Source organism: Lagenorhynchus albirostris, chromosome 18 (genome assembly GCF_949774975.1).
Source record: "Lagenorhynchus albirostris chromosome 18, mLagAlb1.1, whole genome shotgun sequence".
NCBI classification, from domain to species: Eukaryota; Metazoa; Chordata; class Mammalia; order Artiodactyla; family Delphinidae; genus Lagenorhynchus; species Lagenorhynchus albirostris.
Window position 1 is genome coordinate 9,076,619 of NC_083112.1, and position 19,904 is coordinate 9,096,522.

The 19,904-nt window shown below is 34.4% G+C and overlaps 1 protein-coding gene across 1 annotated transcript in view; it reads left to right on the forward strand.

Moving 5' to 3' along the window:
- The window catches only part of PDS5B (PDS5 cohesin associated factor B), a 195,916-nt gene that overhangs the window by 114,644 nt on the left and 61,368 nt on the right, over positions 1-19,904 (forward strand). Inside the window, exons 15-19 of the mRNA XM_060129154.1 lie at positions 2,060-2,108; positions 4,378-4,517; positions 6,055-6,170; positions 11,605-11,710; positions 14,129-14,289. Of these exons, the coding sequence (XP_059985137.1) occupies positions 2,060-2,108; positions 4,378-4,517; positions 6,055-6,170; positions 11,605-11,710; positions 14,129-14,289 (572 nt within the window). The remainder of the gene's footprint in view (positions 1-2,059; positions 2,109-4,377; positions 4,518-6,054; positions 6,171-11,604; positions 11,711-14,128; positions 14,290-19,904) is intronic.

Genomic DNA, 19,904 nt, shown 5'->3' on the forward strand with positions numbered 1-19,904 from the left:
AGCCGAATAGCATAAGTGTGTAGATCATATGTTGAACAGTGTGATGTATGAGACGGTAACCAAAAATAACTTTGTTTTTGATTCTCACTGTCCCTTTAAATTTTATTTAGTGGGGGCTTCTGTCCTTTGCCTGTTCATAAAAACTTGGGAGGGTCTCATGACATTCCTGTTCAGTCTACATGAAATAAAATACAATCTCAATTCAGTTACAATGTTTTATTCCCTTCCACTTTGTGGTATTTTCCTTTAAATTATCTTAAAATAATTAACAAGTTATCCAAATCAAAGAGGGAATTCTCATTCATGTGTGGTGGGGGATGAAGAAGAAACAGAATGGAGGAGGATAGTACTCTAAAGTGGAATTCTAGTGAAAGGAGAATTCATAGTCTCTTATTACTTAATATTCACTTTATACTGAGAATTGTAGTAGATATTATAAAGTTAGAAAAAAAATACAAAGCTGTGTTTAACTTTTGGCTGTTTATAATTCTGCCTATTTTACCAGGAAGACTCTTAGATATAATAATCAGTACATGTTTCATTGACTTCCTCATTATTCCTTCTGATTAAGATAGTTTTTATTCTTTCTTAGTAATGTAGCCCTTCTACTTCATGTAACTAAATTGATTTGCTCAGTGTCACTCAAAGTGACTCTGTAGTTTGCAGTATTGTACTTTTTTTTTTTTTTTTGCGGTACGTGGGCCTCTCACTGTTGTGGCCTCTCCTGTTGCGGAGCACAGGCTCCGGACGCGCAGGCTCAGGGGCCATGGCCCATGGGCCAGCCGCTCCGCGGCATGTGGGATCTTCCTGGACCAGGGCACGAACCCGCGTCCCTTGCATCGGCAGGTGGACTCCCAACCACTGCGCCGCCACCAGGGAAGCCCTGCAGTATTGTACTTTGTTGGTGATGTTTCTTTTTCATGTGGATCAACTTCTAGTAAGGCCAGCACCACCTCTTTCCCCCCAAATTGAAAAACAATAGAAATCTTATGTTTCTAGTCAGATCTATTAAGTTCCAAATATTTGGGAATTAGCTCTTGTATGCTATTCTATTATTCTTTGTCTCTCCTTCGTTTTAGAAAGCTCCTTCTCAATAGGGACAGTTTATTTGTTTATTTTTTGATTTGTTGCTTTCACCCCAATGTTTCTCTAGCTCAGTATTTTATGCAGAGTTGCTCAGGGACTTTTTTTTTTAATAACACCTGATGGAATGAATAACTAGTATTCTTAGAAACATCTTTTATACATGTGACTTTACAGAGTGTATTACGTGCAGCACAATGTGATGAACACATTCATTCACTGAAATACTACCCTGATGCAACAAATAACTAGCACTCTTGGAAAATTTTTGTACCTGTCAGTGGCATCTTCATTGTCTTCATCCAGTGTCTTCCCAGTGGCTTCATGACTATGCCTTATAATCCTCAGGGTTAACGATTTTAGGAATACCTCGGTTCAATCAGAATTATATACTTAATTGTCAACTTTTTGTTTGAGATAGGCTAAAAATGTGAAAACCAACATTTCCAGATTAGTTTCCTTTTTTAAACTTAGTTGTCCTGTTCTTTGAGTACTTAAGAAAAACAAAATATCTCTGTGTCCCAAAAGGTTGATGTAGCAGTCATCTGTTTTTGTTTTGGAGGCTGACAAAACAGGACAAGGGAAGAGGCAACGACAGTGGAGTATGACTTCACTTCTACCTTTCATTCGGTTCATCTGGAGTTTAAACATGGCCAAAGAAGGAGCATATAGTGGTGGTCAGGGCGTGGGCCGAGAGCATGAATGGGTTAACTTAACTTTACTTACTTAACTTTCTGAAGAATACAGTGAAGATTATTGTTAGGAGATTTTTTTTTTTTTTTTGCTATTTACTAATTGTTTAAAATTAAAAGACTTTTAAAAGAGTAGTTTTGGGTTTACAGAAAAATGAGCATAAAGTACAGAGTTTACATATACCCCTACCCTCTCCCCATTTCCCTTATTATTTACATCTTGTTTTAGTGTGGTATACTTGGTACAGGAGATTCTAATTTTGCATTTTTTGTGTGATTTACAGACAGATGCCAGTGTCAAGGCCATATTTTCAAAAGTGATGGTTATTACAAGTAAGTTATTTCAAATATATGTAAACTTTAAGGTTTATTTGAAACACTTCTTTCGGATAATATAAAGTGTTTCTTGGAGTTCCATTTTAGGCTATGATAATATAGGAAAATATTAAAGTTTTTTGATTGATTTTTTTTTCCCCCAACACGCCCAGCGTTCCTTTTTTTCCGATTTTCATTTATTTTGCATACTACACAGGATTATTTTGTGTGTTGATACGAGCAAAAGCTGGGTTTTATTACATAAATTTATTTTTGAGAATACATTCAAATTACTGTGTAACCTTGCTGTTAAAAACTGCATGTGTGCTTTGGTATTGCTTGGTCTAATGTGAATCTATCTGAAGCTAATTTCATCCTGAGTCAAAATTTACAATGAAAGATATACCTAATAACTACAAGAGAGCTTCTTTGAAAAAAAAATTATTTTGCTTTTTTACTTTCAGTGATTTTAAATAAAATGTTATTTAATTGCCTTTAACAGTAAATACTAAAGGATTGTGTAGCACATCTCCTTTGTTCAGGGCAGGGGTAGGAAAAAGTAGCGGTTTTTATAGGTCATTTGCTTTTCCTCTCACCTCAGGGATCACTGTGTATAGCATATGGATGGAGGGAAAATCAGGAACACCTGGAGGAATGCTTCTACTGAGCTTCCATGTGGTAGTAATGAAGAGTTCTTAGACGGATTTTTGAGATGTTAACAAATATTCCCAGATGTGTGTGGAAGTAATGCTAAGACACCAAAGAGAACAGTAACCTAATTCACTGGGTATTAGACTAAGTGATAGAAGTTTTAGCATGAGTAGAAATTTCCCAAAAAGACCAAAATGTCTTTTAGTCCTGAGTAGTTAAACATAAATTAGTTTTCAGTCCCTTTGGATAACTTAAAGCAAGTGATTTTGTGCTATTGCTTTTTAACAACTATTTCTCTGGTTGTTTGGCTGCAGACACTGTCCCCTAAAGGAGATCGTCTCCTATATTCTTTCTTTTTTTAACCCCCTATCCATTTTCTTACAACAAGTACAGTATTTCCCAAATTCTGTTGTGAAGAATGCCAGTATCCTGCAGGTGTTAATAGTATCATCAGAAAAAAGAGTTCCATGGTCTAGTACGTTTGTAGAATCCTGAATTAAAGGGGTTTTCTGTTGTTGTTTTTCCCTTCCTCCCTGTCTCCATCTCTGTCCTTCCCTCCTCTCTCTCTCCCTCCCCCTCCCTCTATCCCCATTTCACTTTCTTTTTGTTTTGTTTCTTAAATGGTATGCTTTATTGTAGCCTTTAATATGATGCCTATATGTTATGGAGGGGCTGTAAAGTGACATTTTCCAAAACTGTTGACAAACAGTACAGTAGAATTTTTGTATTCTAGAAATATGGAAATGTCATACAGTCAAGTAGTTAGGAGGAAAATTTGTTCTTACTATATTCAGTCATCTAGCCAAGAGTTAAAATGGAATTTCAGAGTTGTATATGAACTTGAAGACTGCATTTACTGTATTCATATTTTAAGATTCAACACATTTCTACTACTTTTATTAGAGTCCATAGTTCTATATTATAATTTCTGTTATTAGAAGGATCCTACCTAGTCTTGTTCTCCCTCACAGTTGTGAGTAGCCAGAAAAAAAAGATTCTAGGATGAATATTTTATTAGCTTTCATAAGTGTTTTGATACATGATGTATTAGAAGAGTAGTATAAAACTCATCTATGATTCTACAAGAACTCATCCTTTCTCATGTGATAATGGCCTACCCAGCAGTAACACCTGGAACGTGTTGCTCAGCATGGGTTGGTGCCAAGTAGCATGCGTGCGTGTGTGCATTATCTCTGGATGGTTTAACAGTAAACAGTGCAGTACAGGAAAATGGTTTCTTCTAGGTAAAACTGATTGATCTTCATCTCTTACTCTGAATTACAAAAGAACAATGTATACAACAAGCTCAAGGGATAGTAATAAAATTGGTATTACTCAGGTAGACATGTAATGCCTTTAAGTATTATAAGGAGTTATTTAGAAATAGCCAGTTTGGTCTTTCTCTGCATAGATGGTCCTTCATAATGATCTTATTTTATGTTTCTAGGAAACAGATTTTTATTTGTGAAAATTTATTATTGAAGGTGCTCTACAATTTTTATCACATTAAATTAAATGAATTTGTAAGTTAGGATTATTCATCAAAGTAATAAAAGGAATGAAAAATGTTGATCTCATTTATTATTTTGATAAATTTCTAAAATTGTATTTTAATTGAATTTTAATTTAATTTAAGGAAATTTGCCAGATCCTGGTAAGGCTCAGGATTTCATGAAGAAATTCACACAGGTGTTAGAAGATGATGAGAAAATAAGAAAACAGTTAGAAGTACTTGTTAGTCCAACATGCTCCTGCAAACAGGCTGAAGGTTGTGTGGTAAGGAGAGAAATTTAAAAAGAGCTCATGTTTGGAGAAACCTCCAAATCTTTTTTGTCCCCTTTTGTAATTTGTTACGTAAAATTTAGAAAATATCACAAAAATAACAATACAATTAAACTGTAATTCCTCTATAGAGACAGTGGTTAATATTATGGTGTATGTTTATATTATACATGTATCTTCGTACATTTTACTTTCTCGTTAATTAGTCTTTTGCAGTATTATATTTAGTAGCAACATAGCACACCATTGAATACGTGTACCATAATTTATTGAACGGCCCACTTGTGTTACACATTTAAATTTTTTCCCAGTTTTTGATTAATGTAAAGAATACTTAATCTTTATAGCTAAGTAATTTTACACAGTCTTGATTTCATTTCTTTAGGATAAATTCATTATTGGCCAGTTATCACTGTTGGGAACAAGCAAAACTCAAACAAAAACATCATTATTTTGATAGGATTTGTAAAATTGGTTACTAGTCATCTGACCATTTTTTCTCATTCAGTATATTAGCTATTCTTATTTCTTTTGTAAATTGTGTGTTTTTTAGTCTTTGCCTATTTTTCTGGAATATTTATCTTTATCTCATTTGTTAGTATGTCATGGCACTGTATGTTAATTAAGCTGCAGATATAGTTTTCTATCTGTTGTAGTTTCCCCTTTTCATTTTGTTTATGATGTCCTTTACATACTATAGTTTTGTTATCTCGCTAAGTCTATCAGCAGTCTCCTCAAGGTTTTTGTCTTTGGAGTCCTGCTTATGAAATCCCATTCTGTTGCAGGTCAATGAAAATGTTTACTGATGTCAGTATTTTTTTTTTTAATATTTATTTATTTATTTACGTTGTGCTCAGTCTTAGTTGCAGCACGCGGGCTCCTTAGTTGCGGCTTGAAGGCTCCTTAGATGTGGCATGCGAACTTTTAGTTGCGGCATGCATGTAGGATCTAGTTCCCCGACCAGGGATTGAACCCGGGCCCCCTGCATTGGGAGCACGAAGTCTTAACCACTGCGCCACCAGGGAAGTCCCTGATGTCAGTATTTCTTAATCTGTTGCCCATGCATCGTCCTAAATTCTTTTTTAAAAAAGATGATTTTTGGCTCTACGCCAGGTTGACTAAACGAGAATCTTCACAATGAGACCCAGGAATTTGTAGTTTTAATGGGCTCCCCTAATAATTTTGCTTGTTGAAGTTTGTATATCCACTGACCCTTGGTTTTATTCTTTTGTATTTGTTTTCATCGTTTTGGAATATTTTTGGTGTAAGGTGTGAGATAGGGATATAACTCTGCTTTTATTCTAAATGTCTGTTCAGGTATTTCAATATAACAATATATTGAATAATCTACCTTTTTTCTACCTACTTGAAATATTACCTTTCTCCTATGCTAAATTCTTAGTCTATTCCTATTGATTTGTTTATTCCAGCACCAATACTATGTGGTTTTAATTATTATAGGTTCTTAACATTTTAATATAATGAATTATTTAAAAATACTTTTTTAATATTTTAAAAATCTATATTACAGCGAGAAATAACTAAGAAGTTGGGCAACCCCAAACAGCCTACAAATCCTTTTCTGGAAATGATCAAGTTTCTCTTGGAGAGGATAGCACCTGTGCACATAGATACTGAATCTATCAGGTATTTGTATATTAAAATATTGAATTTTCATTACTATTAATTCATTCATGCTTTAGTAGTCAATCATTATTGGGTACCTGCGCTCATTATTGAGTAAGGCACTCATAGTATAGGTTTATGTATATACATAATGGCTATACCCTAATCTGTAGATATCTGTAAATAGATCTATTCATATATATGTATATGTTTGTATATATACATACACTCCTCTGTATATATATATGTATGTATTTAGTTTTTCTTGTTATATATTTTAATTTAGGTACCCTTTCAACTTGGATGAGAATTTGTCAATCCAAGCCTAGTTTTTGTCTGTTACTAGTATACTAGTTAGTTAGCTTGCATAGGTTAACTAATAGAAACAAATTGCAGTTCTGTTCTCAGGAAAAGAAAACTAAGTGAATATGTTGTAAAACAACATATGATGCATTTTCACAGATATCTGAGAACTGAAAATGTTATTTTTAAAACAACCTTCATCCTGAAACTTTATCACCTGACTGTGATATCTTGGAAAATACTTTCTATTTATATCTGTACTTGGTTTTATAAAATGTGGGAAGAGCTCTTTTCTTTTCTATTTATTTATTTCTTTTTAGTTTTTATTTTAATTAATTAATTTATTTATTTTTGTCTGCACCATGTGGCATGCGGGATCTTAGTTCCCTGTCCAGGGATCGAACCTGTGCCCCTTGCATTGGGAGTACAGAGTCTTAACCACTGGACCGCCAGTGAAGTCCCCGTTTCTTTTTTTTTTTAATAGCTTTTCCTTAAATCTTTCAACTGGTTGAAAAAAGAAAGTACTTATAAAATATGTATATAGCACACTGATTTATTAGTGATCAGTAGTACCTTTCAGAGCTTTATTGGATTCCAAAATAAATATTCATAATGGTACACTCTGTACTCAGTAAAGCCCCTTTGGGGTTTTTTTTTTTTTTTTTTTTTTTGAGGGCATAGGGTGTAGCTTTTCACTTGTGACCCTCCATAGAGTAGGGAGACAGACCCTACTTTGGATGCCCATTTGTCACTTTGGACTCCTCTTGCATCATTTTTCATTTGAAGAAAGGGTTCTTCAGTTTGAAAAACAAAAGGAAACAGAACAAAAAACCAGAACTTCTATATTAGTACAAGGAAGAATCTGAATCAGACTGAAATTCATTAATTAAATAAATAATCCCATGCCTGCTACAATATATTTGAAGTGATACTAGTTAGATATTGGCAAAGCATATTTTCTGCTTTTCATCAACCTTCTGTTAAGGGAATAGAGAGTTTTAATCAGGAAATTATATTATAGTTCTATAAAATTGGTGCAGATAGTGTTCAGAGGACTGAAAGAAGATTTCTCAAAGGGGGTAGTATTTGACCTAAGAGGAAGAATGGAGTAAGATTGTATTTCTACAGAAATGGGAGGAGTATTCTAGGTATTGAGATTAATATAAGCCAAGCTAACTGGGATAGGAAAGAACAAGGATATTTAGAAAATGATTGCCATCTATTTAAAGTACAATATGGAGAAGTGTAAAAGTGTTATGAGGTGATTCTAAAAAAGCATTTGGGGGGCTTCCCTGGTGGCGCAGTGGTTGAGAGTCCGCCTGCCGATGCAGGGGACGCGGGTTCGTGCCCCAGTCGGGGAAGATCCCACATGCCGCGGAGCAGCTGGGCCCGTGAGCCATGGCCGCTGAGCCTGCGCGTCCGGAGCCTGTGCTACGCAACGGGAGAGGCCACAACAGTGAGAGGCCCGTGTACCACAAAAAAAAAAAAAAGCATTTGGGATCAGATTGTGGAAAGGCTATAAGATCTAACTTCAGAGCTTTTACTTTGTTCTTTGCTCTGTTGAGAACCAGGAATGATTGGTGATGGATAGGAGGAGGGAAGTCAAAAAGATAGACTGCTAAGGTGTTGTTATAATTGTCTGTGGATGGTGGTAGTGGGATGGAAGGGAAAGAACATATTTGAGGAAGGTTTTAAAAGAACAACGTAAAAAATGGGTCATCTTACTGGAAATGGGGAATAAAAGGGAGGAGTCACAAGTATACGGGGTCAAGTCCAGATGATGAATAGTATTACCATGAAAAGAATGAAAGGAGCTGGTAAGAAAGGATGCGCTGCTTATTTGGACACAATTTTTTTTTAATCAAGGCAAATTAAATTTAAAGTGAAACTGCGAGAATAGATAGTTCCCTGAGCAAGATTATGTAGAAAAAAGTTAAAAAGATCAAAAGATCATGGACAGAACCTTGAAATTTTCTTTAACAGTAGAAAAATTACAGAAAGGTAAGAAAACCAGGTTATTGCAGTATTTTGAAACTTAGGATAGAAAAAGTTTCCAGCAGTAATATGTGTGATGAACAGCAAGACTGAGGACCAAAACAGGTCTTTGACTTTAGCAGTTAGTAGGTCATGGTGTTACAGAAGAAGTGTTCAAACATAAATAATAGTAACAGGTAGTAGCCATTAGTGCTTATAATGTGCCTGGGCTGATTCTCTGTGTTTTACGTGTTTTAACTTACTTCTTAACTTTATAAGGCAAGAAATATTTTTATTCCCATTTTACAGGTAAGGAACAGTGAGCTACACAGGTGTTTGAGTAACTTTCCCACTGCTGGGAAATAGCTAGCGGCATTTAAACTGAGGAAGTCTGGCTCCAGCGCCCTCTTGCTTTAGCCACCACACTGCAGAAAGATTCCACTCTTGTTCCCCACCAGTAGTCAATGAGTGTCCAGTTCACCTAACTCTTCCTGATAGTGACTTAACCTTTTCAGTCTTTGCCTTTTTATAGGTGAATGATGGTACTATTTTTTTAAAAAAACAAAAAATTGTGAATAAAATTGAACATTTTTTCCCTATGTGTTTCTTGGCTAATTGTGTTTCTTCTTATTCTTCTGTGAGTGGCTTAGAGGAATTGTCTTATTGATTATATGAATGCTTTATAAAGTAAGGCTAGTAACACAGTTTGATTACCTTTTAAATTTGTGCTTGACATTAATAAATATTAAATTATATAATCTATTATTTGTTTCCTTTATGATTTCTTTCTGCCTTTGGTATCATATCAGATGGTTATGTTTTTTACATTTAGTCTTTAATTGGTCTGGAACTCATTTCGTTGTAAGGTGGAGATAGAGATCCATCCTTTTTTAAAATCCTGATAGCTAGTTGTATCAGCTCCATTTATTGAAAAATTGATTCCTTCCCATTTGATTCGAGATGTTCCCTCATTATAGCATAAATTCTTACATTTGGGGTCTTACTGGATTTTTGCCTTGGTTTCTTTGTCTTTTGAGGCTTTTATGATACATTTTTATCTCATTGAGAAAATTCTTTCATCCCTCCTCCCCTAAAATGTACTAGATGTTCCCAAACATTAATTAATTTTTCCAAATGAGCTATAGAATGTGTCTGTTGAATCTTGTCCTACACCAAGTTGTGTTCCTCTGAGATGTAGTGAAAAACACCATTTGTGTAATTCTGTGTTTCCATGCTTGTCTTGATTTTTTCAAATCTTTATGCTCCCTTAATATAATTTCAGAAGTTATGTACAGATTCTGTGCATTTAAAACTTTTTAAAATAAGTTTATTCATTCATTTATTTATTTATTGGCTGTGTTGGGTCTTCGTTGCTGCACGTGGGCTTTCTCTAGTTGTGGTGAGCGGGGACTACTCTTTGTTGCTGTGCGCGGGCTTCTCATTGCGGTGGCTTCTTTTGTTGTGGAGCACCGGCTCTAGGCGCGCAGGGTTCAGTAGTTGTGGCACGAGGGCTCAGTGGTTGTGGCTCGCAGGCTCTAGAGCACAGGCTCAGTAGTTGTGGCGCACAGGCTTAGTTACTCTGCGGCATGTGGGATCTTCCTGGACCAGGGCTTGAACCCGTGTCCCCTGCATTAGCAGGCGGATTCTTAACCACTGTGCCATCAGAGAAGCCCCTAAAACTTTTTATTCCTAGTTATTTTGTATATTTTGGCTTGTCATTATAAATAGATTTCTTCTACCCCTTACCCGCCTGTATTTTTTAGGTGGCTTTGGCTAATACAGAACAGCACAGTCGATTTTTAGTGTTTTATTGGTGTCACCTCACTGAACTATCAGTATTTTGTAATAGTTTTTCAGTTGATTCTCTTTGGTTTTCCAGGTTGATGCTTTTTCCTCATAGATTTTTTTATATCACTGGCTCTTGTTCTTTGGTTACTAGCTCAATTGTACGTCTTCAGGAATGCCTTTCCTGACTGCCCTGGTTAACCAAGGGTCTTGTCTTGTCTTGGCCTTCTTTCTAGTCCTATTGTTCCCTGATTTTAATGTATTTGTTTGCTTATTTTTGGCCTTTGGCCTTCCCTCACTAGACTTGAGAGCTTCATGCTCTTACTCATGGAAGAAAATAATGAATTTAATTTTGGGTATATGGTATTTTTCATTCCTATGGTACATCTAGGTAAAAATGAAACCTTGGGACTGATGAAAATATGGGAAGAGGATTCAGGCTGAAGATTTTTATTTGGGGTGGTTGGAGCTATGAGAATCAGTTAATCAGGGAAAATGGGCAGAAAAGGACAAAACATCCTCAAAGATACTAATTGTTAAGGGAATGATAAATTTAAGAGGACGCTGCAAGGAAGACAGGTATATTTGACTTGTAGCTTGATCTTAGATTTGAGTACATAATGTTTTTGTAGAAATGTAGATCTACTAAACATTTTAAGGAACATTGAATAATTTAATTTTCTTATATTTTGATATGTATTATGTCTCTAACCTGGTGTCTATTACTTGTTTTTTTGTAAAAAGAACAAATACCTACCAGAGTGAATGATTATTTTCGATAATAGACAGTGCATTACAAATAATTATTTTAAAATTACATAAGCTTGTTTTTAGAAGAAAATTTCAAAACATTGTGTTTCCTTTTTGATATATTCTGAATGTTCTAGTGAGGATTTATTGTGTGTCTGTTATGTGGCATTTTTACACCTTTCAGGAGGAGGCCTTTCTGGCTTTCATAACAGTCCCAGACACAGTAATATTTGCTAGATGGTTTGAAAGTGCTTAATGTTGCCATTTATCCTTTATTTCAATGTACGTTTTTCTACTTACTGGAGTAATAACGAACTTTAGATAGTTAGAAAACATCTATTATCATTCACATGTTTAGGCATAAACTTTACATGGAAAATACAAGAATAAAAATATAGCATTAATAAACAGCAAATCAGGTAACATTTTGACCTCATTTGAATGGACAAAGGAAAATATCATTTCAGAAAGAAGCTATATTTACTATAGCTTTCTGTTTTGCCATAATGGTTGGGCAACAGCTGTATCAAATTTTATGTGGTTTAGTTGTGGTCTATATAGAAAATATTCAGGATTATTTTTCTTAGACATTGCTAATAGAAGAGTTAAAAAAATGACAAAAAATTTTTTTTTCATGCTTTAGTGCTCTTATAAAGCAAGTAAACAAGTCAATAGATGGAACAGCAGATGATGAAGATGAGGGTGTTCCAACTGATCAAGCCATCAGGGCAGGTCTTGAACTGCTTAAGGTAAATATGCTTAAGGTGAAATTAAGTGCCTAATTAGACAATTGTTAAACATATATAGTTTGGATTTTTTAGACCTGAGATTTGCTTCTTTAGGTTTATAGAACCTGAAGTAAAATTTTCTTAATCATTTTTAGGTAATTTTGAAATTACATGTTTATTCTAACATGTAAGCTAAATATTCTCAGGTTTAAATTGTATAATATAACCTAGTATTAACTATATTAAGAATTATAATTTGAAGCTTTCATTAGTAAACAAAGAACTTGCTTACCCCTACCACAGGAAGAACCAAAATTTTAAAGTCTGTTTTATGTGTTATTTTGTTAGCTAAAATATACTACTACCTTTTACTGATTACAAAGATATCCGTTAATTGTTGATAAAATTGAAAATATAAACTAATAAGAAAACATTGAGAAGCCTATCATTCATAAATATATTTTGTTTCCTTTTAATCTTTAGAAAAATGTACACTTTTATATAGTTGAGATCAGACTGAAAATACAATTTCGTATCTTGACTGTTTTCCCATAATAAATTATAAGCATTTTTCTCAGTGTTTTTTGACAGTATTTTTAAGTGTCAAAAAACAGATCTTATTTTAGATGTATGCTTTAAGTTAATTGCCTCTGTTTCCTCATCTATAATGGAGTTAGTAACAGTACTTCTCTCACAGGGACTAAATTAAATCATGTACTTAATGTCTTAGCAGAGTGTCTGGCTCATACTAAAAATAATAATAAACATTATTTTTTGATTAGTTCATTTTGGAGATATCATAGTGTTCCCAACTACTTTCATATTGTTGGATATTTAGATTTTTCTAATTTTATTACTGCTAAGGTAAATAAGAGCTCCTGCTAATGTCTTTCTTTCTTTCTTTCTTTTTTTTTTTTTAAATACTAGAAGGACATTACTGGGTCAAAGAGAATGACCACTTTCAAAATTCTTGGATATATGTGTATTCAAATTCCTTTACAGAGAAATCGTACTCATACAGTATATATAATTCAGTCAACAGTGTATGAAGGTGCCTATCTCCTATCTTCACAAATTTGGAATAGTATAAAATTTTAAAAGTTTTACTAATCTGATAAGCGAAAAATAATGCTTTAATTTATATAATTATTGCTAGTGAGAGCCACCTTTCATATGTTGATCATTAGTGTCTTCTCTATAGTGAATTCATTGCTTTTATCCTGTGTTCATTTTCTACTGACATCTCAATCTTTTGTTTTTTTAACTGACTTAAGTGTGCTTTTAACTTCCTTGGCTTTTTTATAGGACATATTTGATATATAAAAAAATAAAATGTATTCTGTTTAAGTTATAAAGTATAGTAATAAAATGAATACTAATAGAAAGTAAAAGGAATGCGAACTCAAATTAAATAGAATATTAATACTGTTGAAGTTCACTGAGTGGCTTTTTACCCCACATCTTCCAGGTCTGATTGTCCTGAATCTGGAGTTTATTATTCTCTTAACTATTCTGTATAGATTTTCCATTTATGTCTATATCTCTAAATAACATCACTTATTTTGCTTGTTTCTCAGTCTTATAAATATGGCATTATGCTCATACGTTTTTCTACTACTTGCTTGTTTTTACATTCTACATTTGAGTCTAATTGTTTATTTTAAGCTTAAAAGTCCTGTCATGTTCAGAGGGGTTTTTATTGTTTGTGATTTTTAAATTTGAAACAACGCAGCTAAAATTTATTTTGAAATTGTGTATTGTAGGGGAGGGTCTAATTTGATTTCCTCCAAATAGCTATCCACCTTTACCAGGACTATTTATTAAAAATAAAAATTCCATCCATTCTCATTTATTTTCTGTTACCATCTTTATAATCTATTACACCCTATCTTAAGTGCATATATACGGTAAGCTCTATTTATTGCTTTATTTTTTGTTGTTGTTGCTTCTAATGTTAGTACCATGTTGATTTGATTATTGTAACCTTACAATATCGTTTATTGTCTGGTGTTTTACCCCCTTCCCTAGATTACTTTTTTCCGAAAATGTTATTAGCTGGTCTCTTCTAATGATCTTTGTTTAGAATCATAGAGATATTTTTTAAAATTCTCTCTTCTCATTTTCCTTTTCTCCTACCTTCATTCTCCACCACCCCCCTCTCCAAACATTAACCAAATCCAGATTATTCTGAGTAGAATTATGGTACATGTAATTTAATTTTGAAGGTAATTGTTTCTTTAGACTGTACAGTCTTCCTACACAGGAACGTTTCTGTTATATATTTGAGTAAGTTTTAAATTTTATTTATAGTGCTCTTATTGATTTTTTTAGCATAATTATTTTTGTATTTACTTGGATTTGTAGTATTTCTAATATGTAACATTTCAGATTTATAAAGGTGAAAAGGATTACAGATTATTTTTTATGATCATTTTTTAGGTACTCTCATTTACACATCCCATCTCGTTTCATTCTGCTGAAACATTTGAATCTCTCCTGGCTTGTCTGAAAATGGATGATGAAAAAGTAGCAGAAGCTGCACTCCAAATTTTCAAAAACACAGGAAGCAAAATTGAAGAGGATTTCCCACACATCAGATCGTGAGTTGAGATTTTTCTGATAAATATTCTGGAAGACAGAAAAATACTTACTGTTTCTTGATTTATGTAATAGTTGGAATCTTTTCAGTTTTGAGGAAATAATGTCTGGGTTATCTTAAGTCTAAAATATTCAGTTTAGATTCTCATTTCCTGGGAGAAAGCATTGATTGGTTTTAGAAGATTCATGAAAATGTAGGGTGAGCATGGCGTTTCTTTCTGAAGCATCAGTTTTGATTAAAGATTTTGTTTTTTGAATTGTATATATACTTTTAAAAATTTTATTTATTCTTGGCTGCGTTGGGTATTCATTGCTGCACGCGGGCTTTCCCTAGTTGTGGTGAGTGGGGGCTACTCTTCGTTGTGGCGCACGGGCTTCTCATTGCAGTGGCTTCTCTTGTTGTGGAGCACGGGCTCTAGGCACGCAGGCTTCAGTAGTTGTGGCATGTGGGCTCAGTAGTTGTGGCGTGCGGGCTTAGTTGCCCCGTGGCATGTGGGATCTTCCCGGACCAGGGCTTGAACCCTTGTCCCCTGTATTGGCAGGCGGATTCTTAACCACTGCGCCACCAGGGAAGCCCTTAAAGATTTTTTTTTTTTTTTTTTTGCGGAGCGCGGGCCTCTCACTGTTGTGGCCTCTCCCGCTGCGGAGTACAGGCTCCGGACACGCAGGCTCAGCAGCCATGGTTCATGGGCCTAGCCGCTCCGCGGCATGTGGGATCTTCCCAGACCGGGGCGTGAACCTGTGTCCCCTGCATCGGCAGGCCGACTCTCAACCACTGCGCCACCAGGGAAGCCCGTGCTTAAAGATTTTAATGAAAACAGTTTTACAGTAAAACAGTTCCTTGGCATATTATGGCACAGGATAAGTAATTCATGAAAATTTAAGATCCAATGGGAAATTCCAAAGGCATTTCAGCAAGATTGTCCATAGCACTCTTTACTTTCTCCTGTGATATGAGTATTGACTCGAAAATTTTCAGAAGTATTGCTTTATTTGGCACAGGGAAACAGAGAAGCATGGTATAAGCATCCTAACAGCAGTGTGTTATGTGTGTGTGTTTGTGTGTTCTAGTATTTCCAAGAATTGGAAATTGTGCTCTTATCCTGGTGATCTCTAATAGTGGTTGATTATTGTTCAAGATTCTCTAATAGCTCAAATTCTCTAATAGCTCAAAAATAATAAGTCTTCATTCTTTATGAATCCCTGCTTACTTCTCTGTATGCATCTCTCCTCCCTGTTCCTGGAGAGCATAGCTGATAATTGGTCTTGATATTGCCATAGTCACTGGTGGTTGGTTTTACTTCCAGCTCGTTATTTTTGGTCTAGTTAGTTGTGGTTGGGGTACTGTGCTTCTTCATGTTGAAGAATTGCCTGCGGCTCTTTTCTTTAGAAAGAGACTTGGACAAAGCTAGCTTTTAGAGGCTCAGGTATACTTTCTGTTATTACTTTCTACTTGCATGAACTTAATTCTAGAAACTATTGATATATAGGACAAAAGCATTATTTAAGTGATAATTGAAACATAAAATAATTTTGTAACAGTATACTTTTTAGCAAGGATAAGAAACTTTATTGTTTAGAACTGGCTTCTTAATTTTTAAGGGAGCCTAGAACATAAATTTCCCTTTGGAATGGAGCTGCGACTCTCCTATCCAGATCAGAGATCAGAATTTGGAGATATATGTATACACACACACTATATGTATAAACTGTATATAACTCTACCATATACTGAATGCCCACTTATTGTATTATCTCATTTAAACCTTGTAACAATTCAGTGTGATTTGTAGGAATTATCCTAATCTTCCAAATGGGGAATCTAATGTTTACTTGAGGTAAATGGTTCTAGGTCACATAGCTAGCAAATAGCAGAGTGAAGATTTGAATATAGGCCTGTTTGTTTGCAGTGCTTATGGTACCATATCCATTATGGCACAGTTCCTGTCTTAATTGGAGCTTTAAACAAGTTTTAGTTTGATTTATTCAGTGGAGGTTTTAGTTTTCATTCTAAACTGTCTTTCCTAGTACGCTTTATATTTTAAAGAAACATTGTTTGATATATTTGTAGGAGAACTACGAGAGCAAGGTTGAAAGGTGGACATTTTAGAACACACGAGGGCATTTTAAAACATACTCTGCTTTAATATGGAACTGAAGTACTTAGAGTTATTTGATATATATGCTGAGTATATTTCAGATATCTCTCATGAGGAGAATTAATTCAGCTGATATTGAATACCTACTGTGTGTACACACTGTTCTCGATGAAGTAATTCATAGTATATGTCTTCCAGGAGATAAAATATGTTTGCAGATTTTATGTTTTAAATTATTAAATAGGGTGAGTTGATGTTGAGGAAAAACGATAGAGTTAAATGAATGTTTATTAAATTATCTTCCCTTGAATTCCCTAAAATAATTTAAAAGAAAAGTGTATCTAAGTAGAAGCTACCACAAGCTGGACAGAATTGGTGCTAGATAAGCCATTTAGACTGAATTGAGTGTGAAAACATTGACAGTTGATAAATGTATCCCTGAATCAGATGTTTAAGGGAATGTATAATAAGTGTTCTTTCATTAGCTCATTTAGAGGGAGGAGTTTGAGATATGGGCAGCTTTGAGAGAAATAGGGAAAATCTAATTTCAGCTGGAATAGAGCTAAAGGAGAGACTTTGTGGTCATACCATTTTTCTCTGGGCTTAACAGGAGGAGCAAAGCTTACAGGTGAGGTAAGGCTTAGAGTAGAATTGTGAAGCAAACGTCTCACCAACTTTACAGGAACAGAAAAAATTATGTGCTGACCCACTAAACTAAAATTATGGTGAATTATGGGTTCCATTATGACCCAGTAAGTCTCTCAGGAATCTGGCTCATCCTAAAGTAGGCAGATGTGCCAAAACTGAGAGTCCCCTACAGCATAAGTTGTGGTCATAGTCCAAGTGGAGCTGGTTCTCAATTGGGGGAGCTTAAGCAGACTTAGAAATTACACAGAAAAAAAGGACTTGATACCTTTAGTCCCAACTTCTTCCTCCATGCTGTTTATCCAGCTAATTAAGCAAGTGTAGTTTGAGTTGAGAGTTCTGATGTTAATCTTTTAAAACAAGTGCCCAATGTTCAGTCCTCAGGGAGACACTATCTGCATTTTTGTTTAAATGGTGGAGCCAGAGAGAATTTCTCTTATTCAAAGATGAATTAACAGAATACAAATAAATTAACAAACATGAATCCTATGGGGATAATTTAGCATTCAAAAGATAGCTGATCAGCACTTTGGAAGAATTGTGTTTTTCTAGGAAAAAAGAAAATTTTAGACAGTTGTTCTAAACTGCCAAGAAAATTAAACAGCCAATGACATGTGGAAAAAAAAAGAACAAAAATAAGATAACATAAAAAGAGAAATGGCAGAACTAAGGATAAAGAAGAGCAGGAACATATTTGTATTATAGAAAGTAATTTATTATAAACAGCAAGGAGCAGAGTAAACAATATTGAAAATGTAACCAGGAAGGGTTCTGTTGAACTTGAGGAAACTGCATAGAATGTAGATACAGTGGGCAAAGAAATGAAGGCAGTTAGAGAGAATTGCAGATAGTGAAAAGCCATGATTAGTTTCTGTGGAGAAGACAACAGAATAATGGGAAATGGAAAACATTTTAAAAAAATAATAGTAAACTTGCTTAGAATGAATGAAAACATGAATCTGGAGATTAAAAGTGCTCATGTTTTAGGAAAATATTGTGATGGAATTTACTGACTTCGCAGAGATTACAGAAGTGATTTCATAAACATCAAGGGAAAAAAAAAGGTAGATCATGTACAATGGAAAGGTAATGAGGCTGACTTATTTCTTTTCAACCACAAAAGATTTCCAAAGTTAATGATTCAACAACTAGAGAGTTCTGATGGACAAAAAGAATGTATCTAAAGCATTTCCTAACTAGCCAAGTTGTGCTTAAATAAGGGGAAATGAAGGATATTATTTAGGATTCAAGGACTTAAGGAATGTATTAGCCCCTTAATACGGGCCTCTCACTGTTGTGGCCTCTCCCATTGCAGAGCACAGGCTCCGGACGCGCAGGCTCAGCGGCCATGGCTCACGGGCCCAGCCGCTCCGTGGCATGTGGGATCTTCCCGGACCAGGGTACGAACCCATGTCCCCTGCATTGGCAGGCGGACTCTCAACCACTGCGCCACCAGGGAAGCCCTAGCCCCTTTTTATCGTGAGGTCACTCTGTCTACCAAGTTGTGTGATTTTTTTTCCCTTTGCATTCAGTTTAGTTTATGCCCCTAAATCAAACTCTTGTTTTCTTCTTGTCTGCATCTCTCTGATTTGTCTTTTCTCATCATTTTACTTTCATTATTTAAGTTTTAGATGTGGCTATATCTATGTCTTAGATATTTGAAAACCTGAATTTTTTTTTAAGGGTGATGTAAATAAATAAAATTGGGTCAAGTAGAGGGAAGAAGAAAACCTAATAGACTATAACTATAAAAGAATTAGAGAAAATTACCCTCTAATAATAATAATAAGGGCAAATAAAAGGTGTGTGTTAAAGGAGGTATTTCAAATCTCTCTCTCTCTCTATATATATATATACATATATATATATAAACCACATAGGAATTCTAATTTATTTAAGTTGTTTAGAGCATGGGGGAAAAAGAAAGCATTTAGATTACTTCTTATAAAGCCAAGGTAACTACAGGAATGCTAAAACCTGATAAAAGATATCCCTCCAAAAGAAAACTAAGACAAATCTTACTAATGTTGATGCAAAAATTGTACATAAAATATTATCAAAAAGAGAGTTTACTACAGTAAAACAAGAATATACTATGGCCAAATGTGATTAATTCCAGGAATACAAAAAGGGTTACTACTAAAAAGCCTAATATTCATGTTATAATTCATTGTATAAATGAGTAAAAGGGAAAGGGCACACAATAGATCATTTTGACAGCTGCTGAAAGGGCTTCTGATAAAAAAAAATCAGCTATTTATAATTAAACCCAATAAAATACGATTTAATGCCTTCATACTTCTCAAACCAGTATACACCATCATATGGTAAAACACTAGAAGCATTCCCAGTAAAATCAGGAGCAAGATGAGAAAATACACTAGCTCTGCTATGATTTAACATTGTTTTGGAAGCATTAACCAATATAATTACATAAGAAAATAAGAGGTGGAGGCGTTGGAAAGGAGGAAGCAAAGTTATCATATTCTAAGAAAAATTCAAGAGAATGAACTGCAGAACTAGTAAAATACTAAAAAATAAGATGGGCAAAATAAGTATGTAAAAATCCAAAGCTTTCTTTATATACCATTAACAATCATTTAGAAAATATTATACGAGTAGAAATCAGAAGATTTAGAAGTAAAGTGTATAAGAAATTTGCAACCCTGTAATAGTGAGGGGTATAATATTTAACAAAGAAATTAGGAAAACTTAGATTATTGAGTAAATAATTGGCAAGCTGTTTTAAAAAGAAAAATTAATGTAGACTGCTTACTTGCTTTTACATGTATTCCAGATGAGTCAAAGATTATTCATATATCTAAGATTTCAAATATATATAAAATTAATTAATAAACGTATTAGTAACCAGT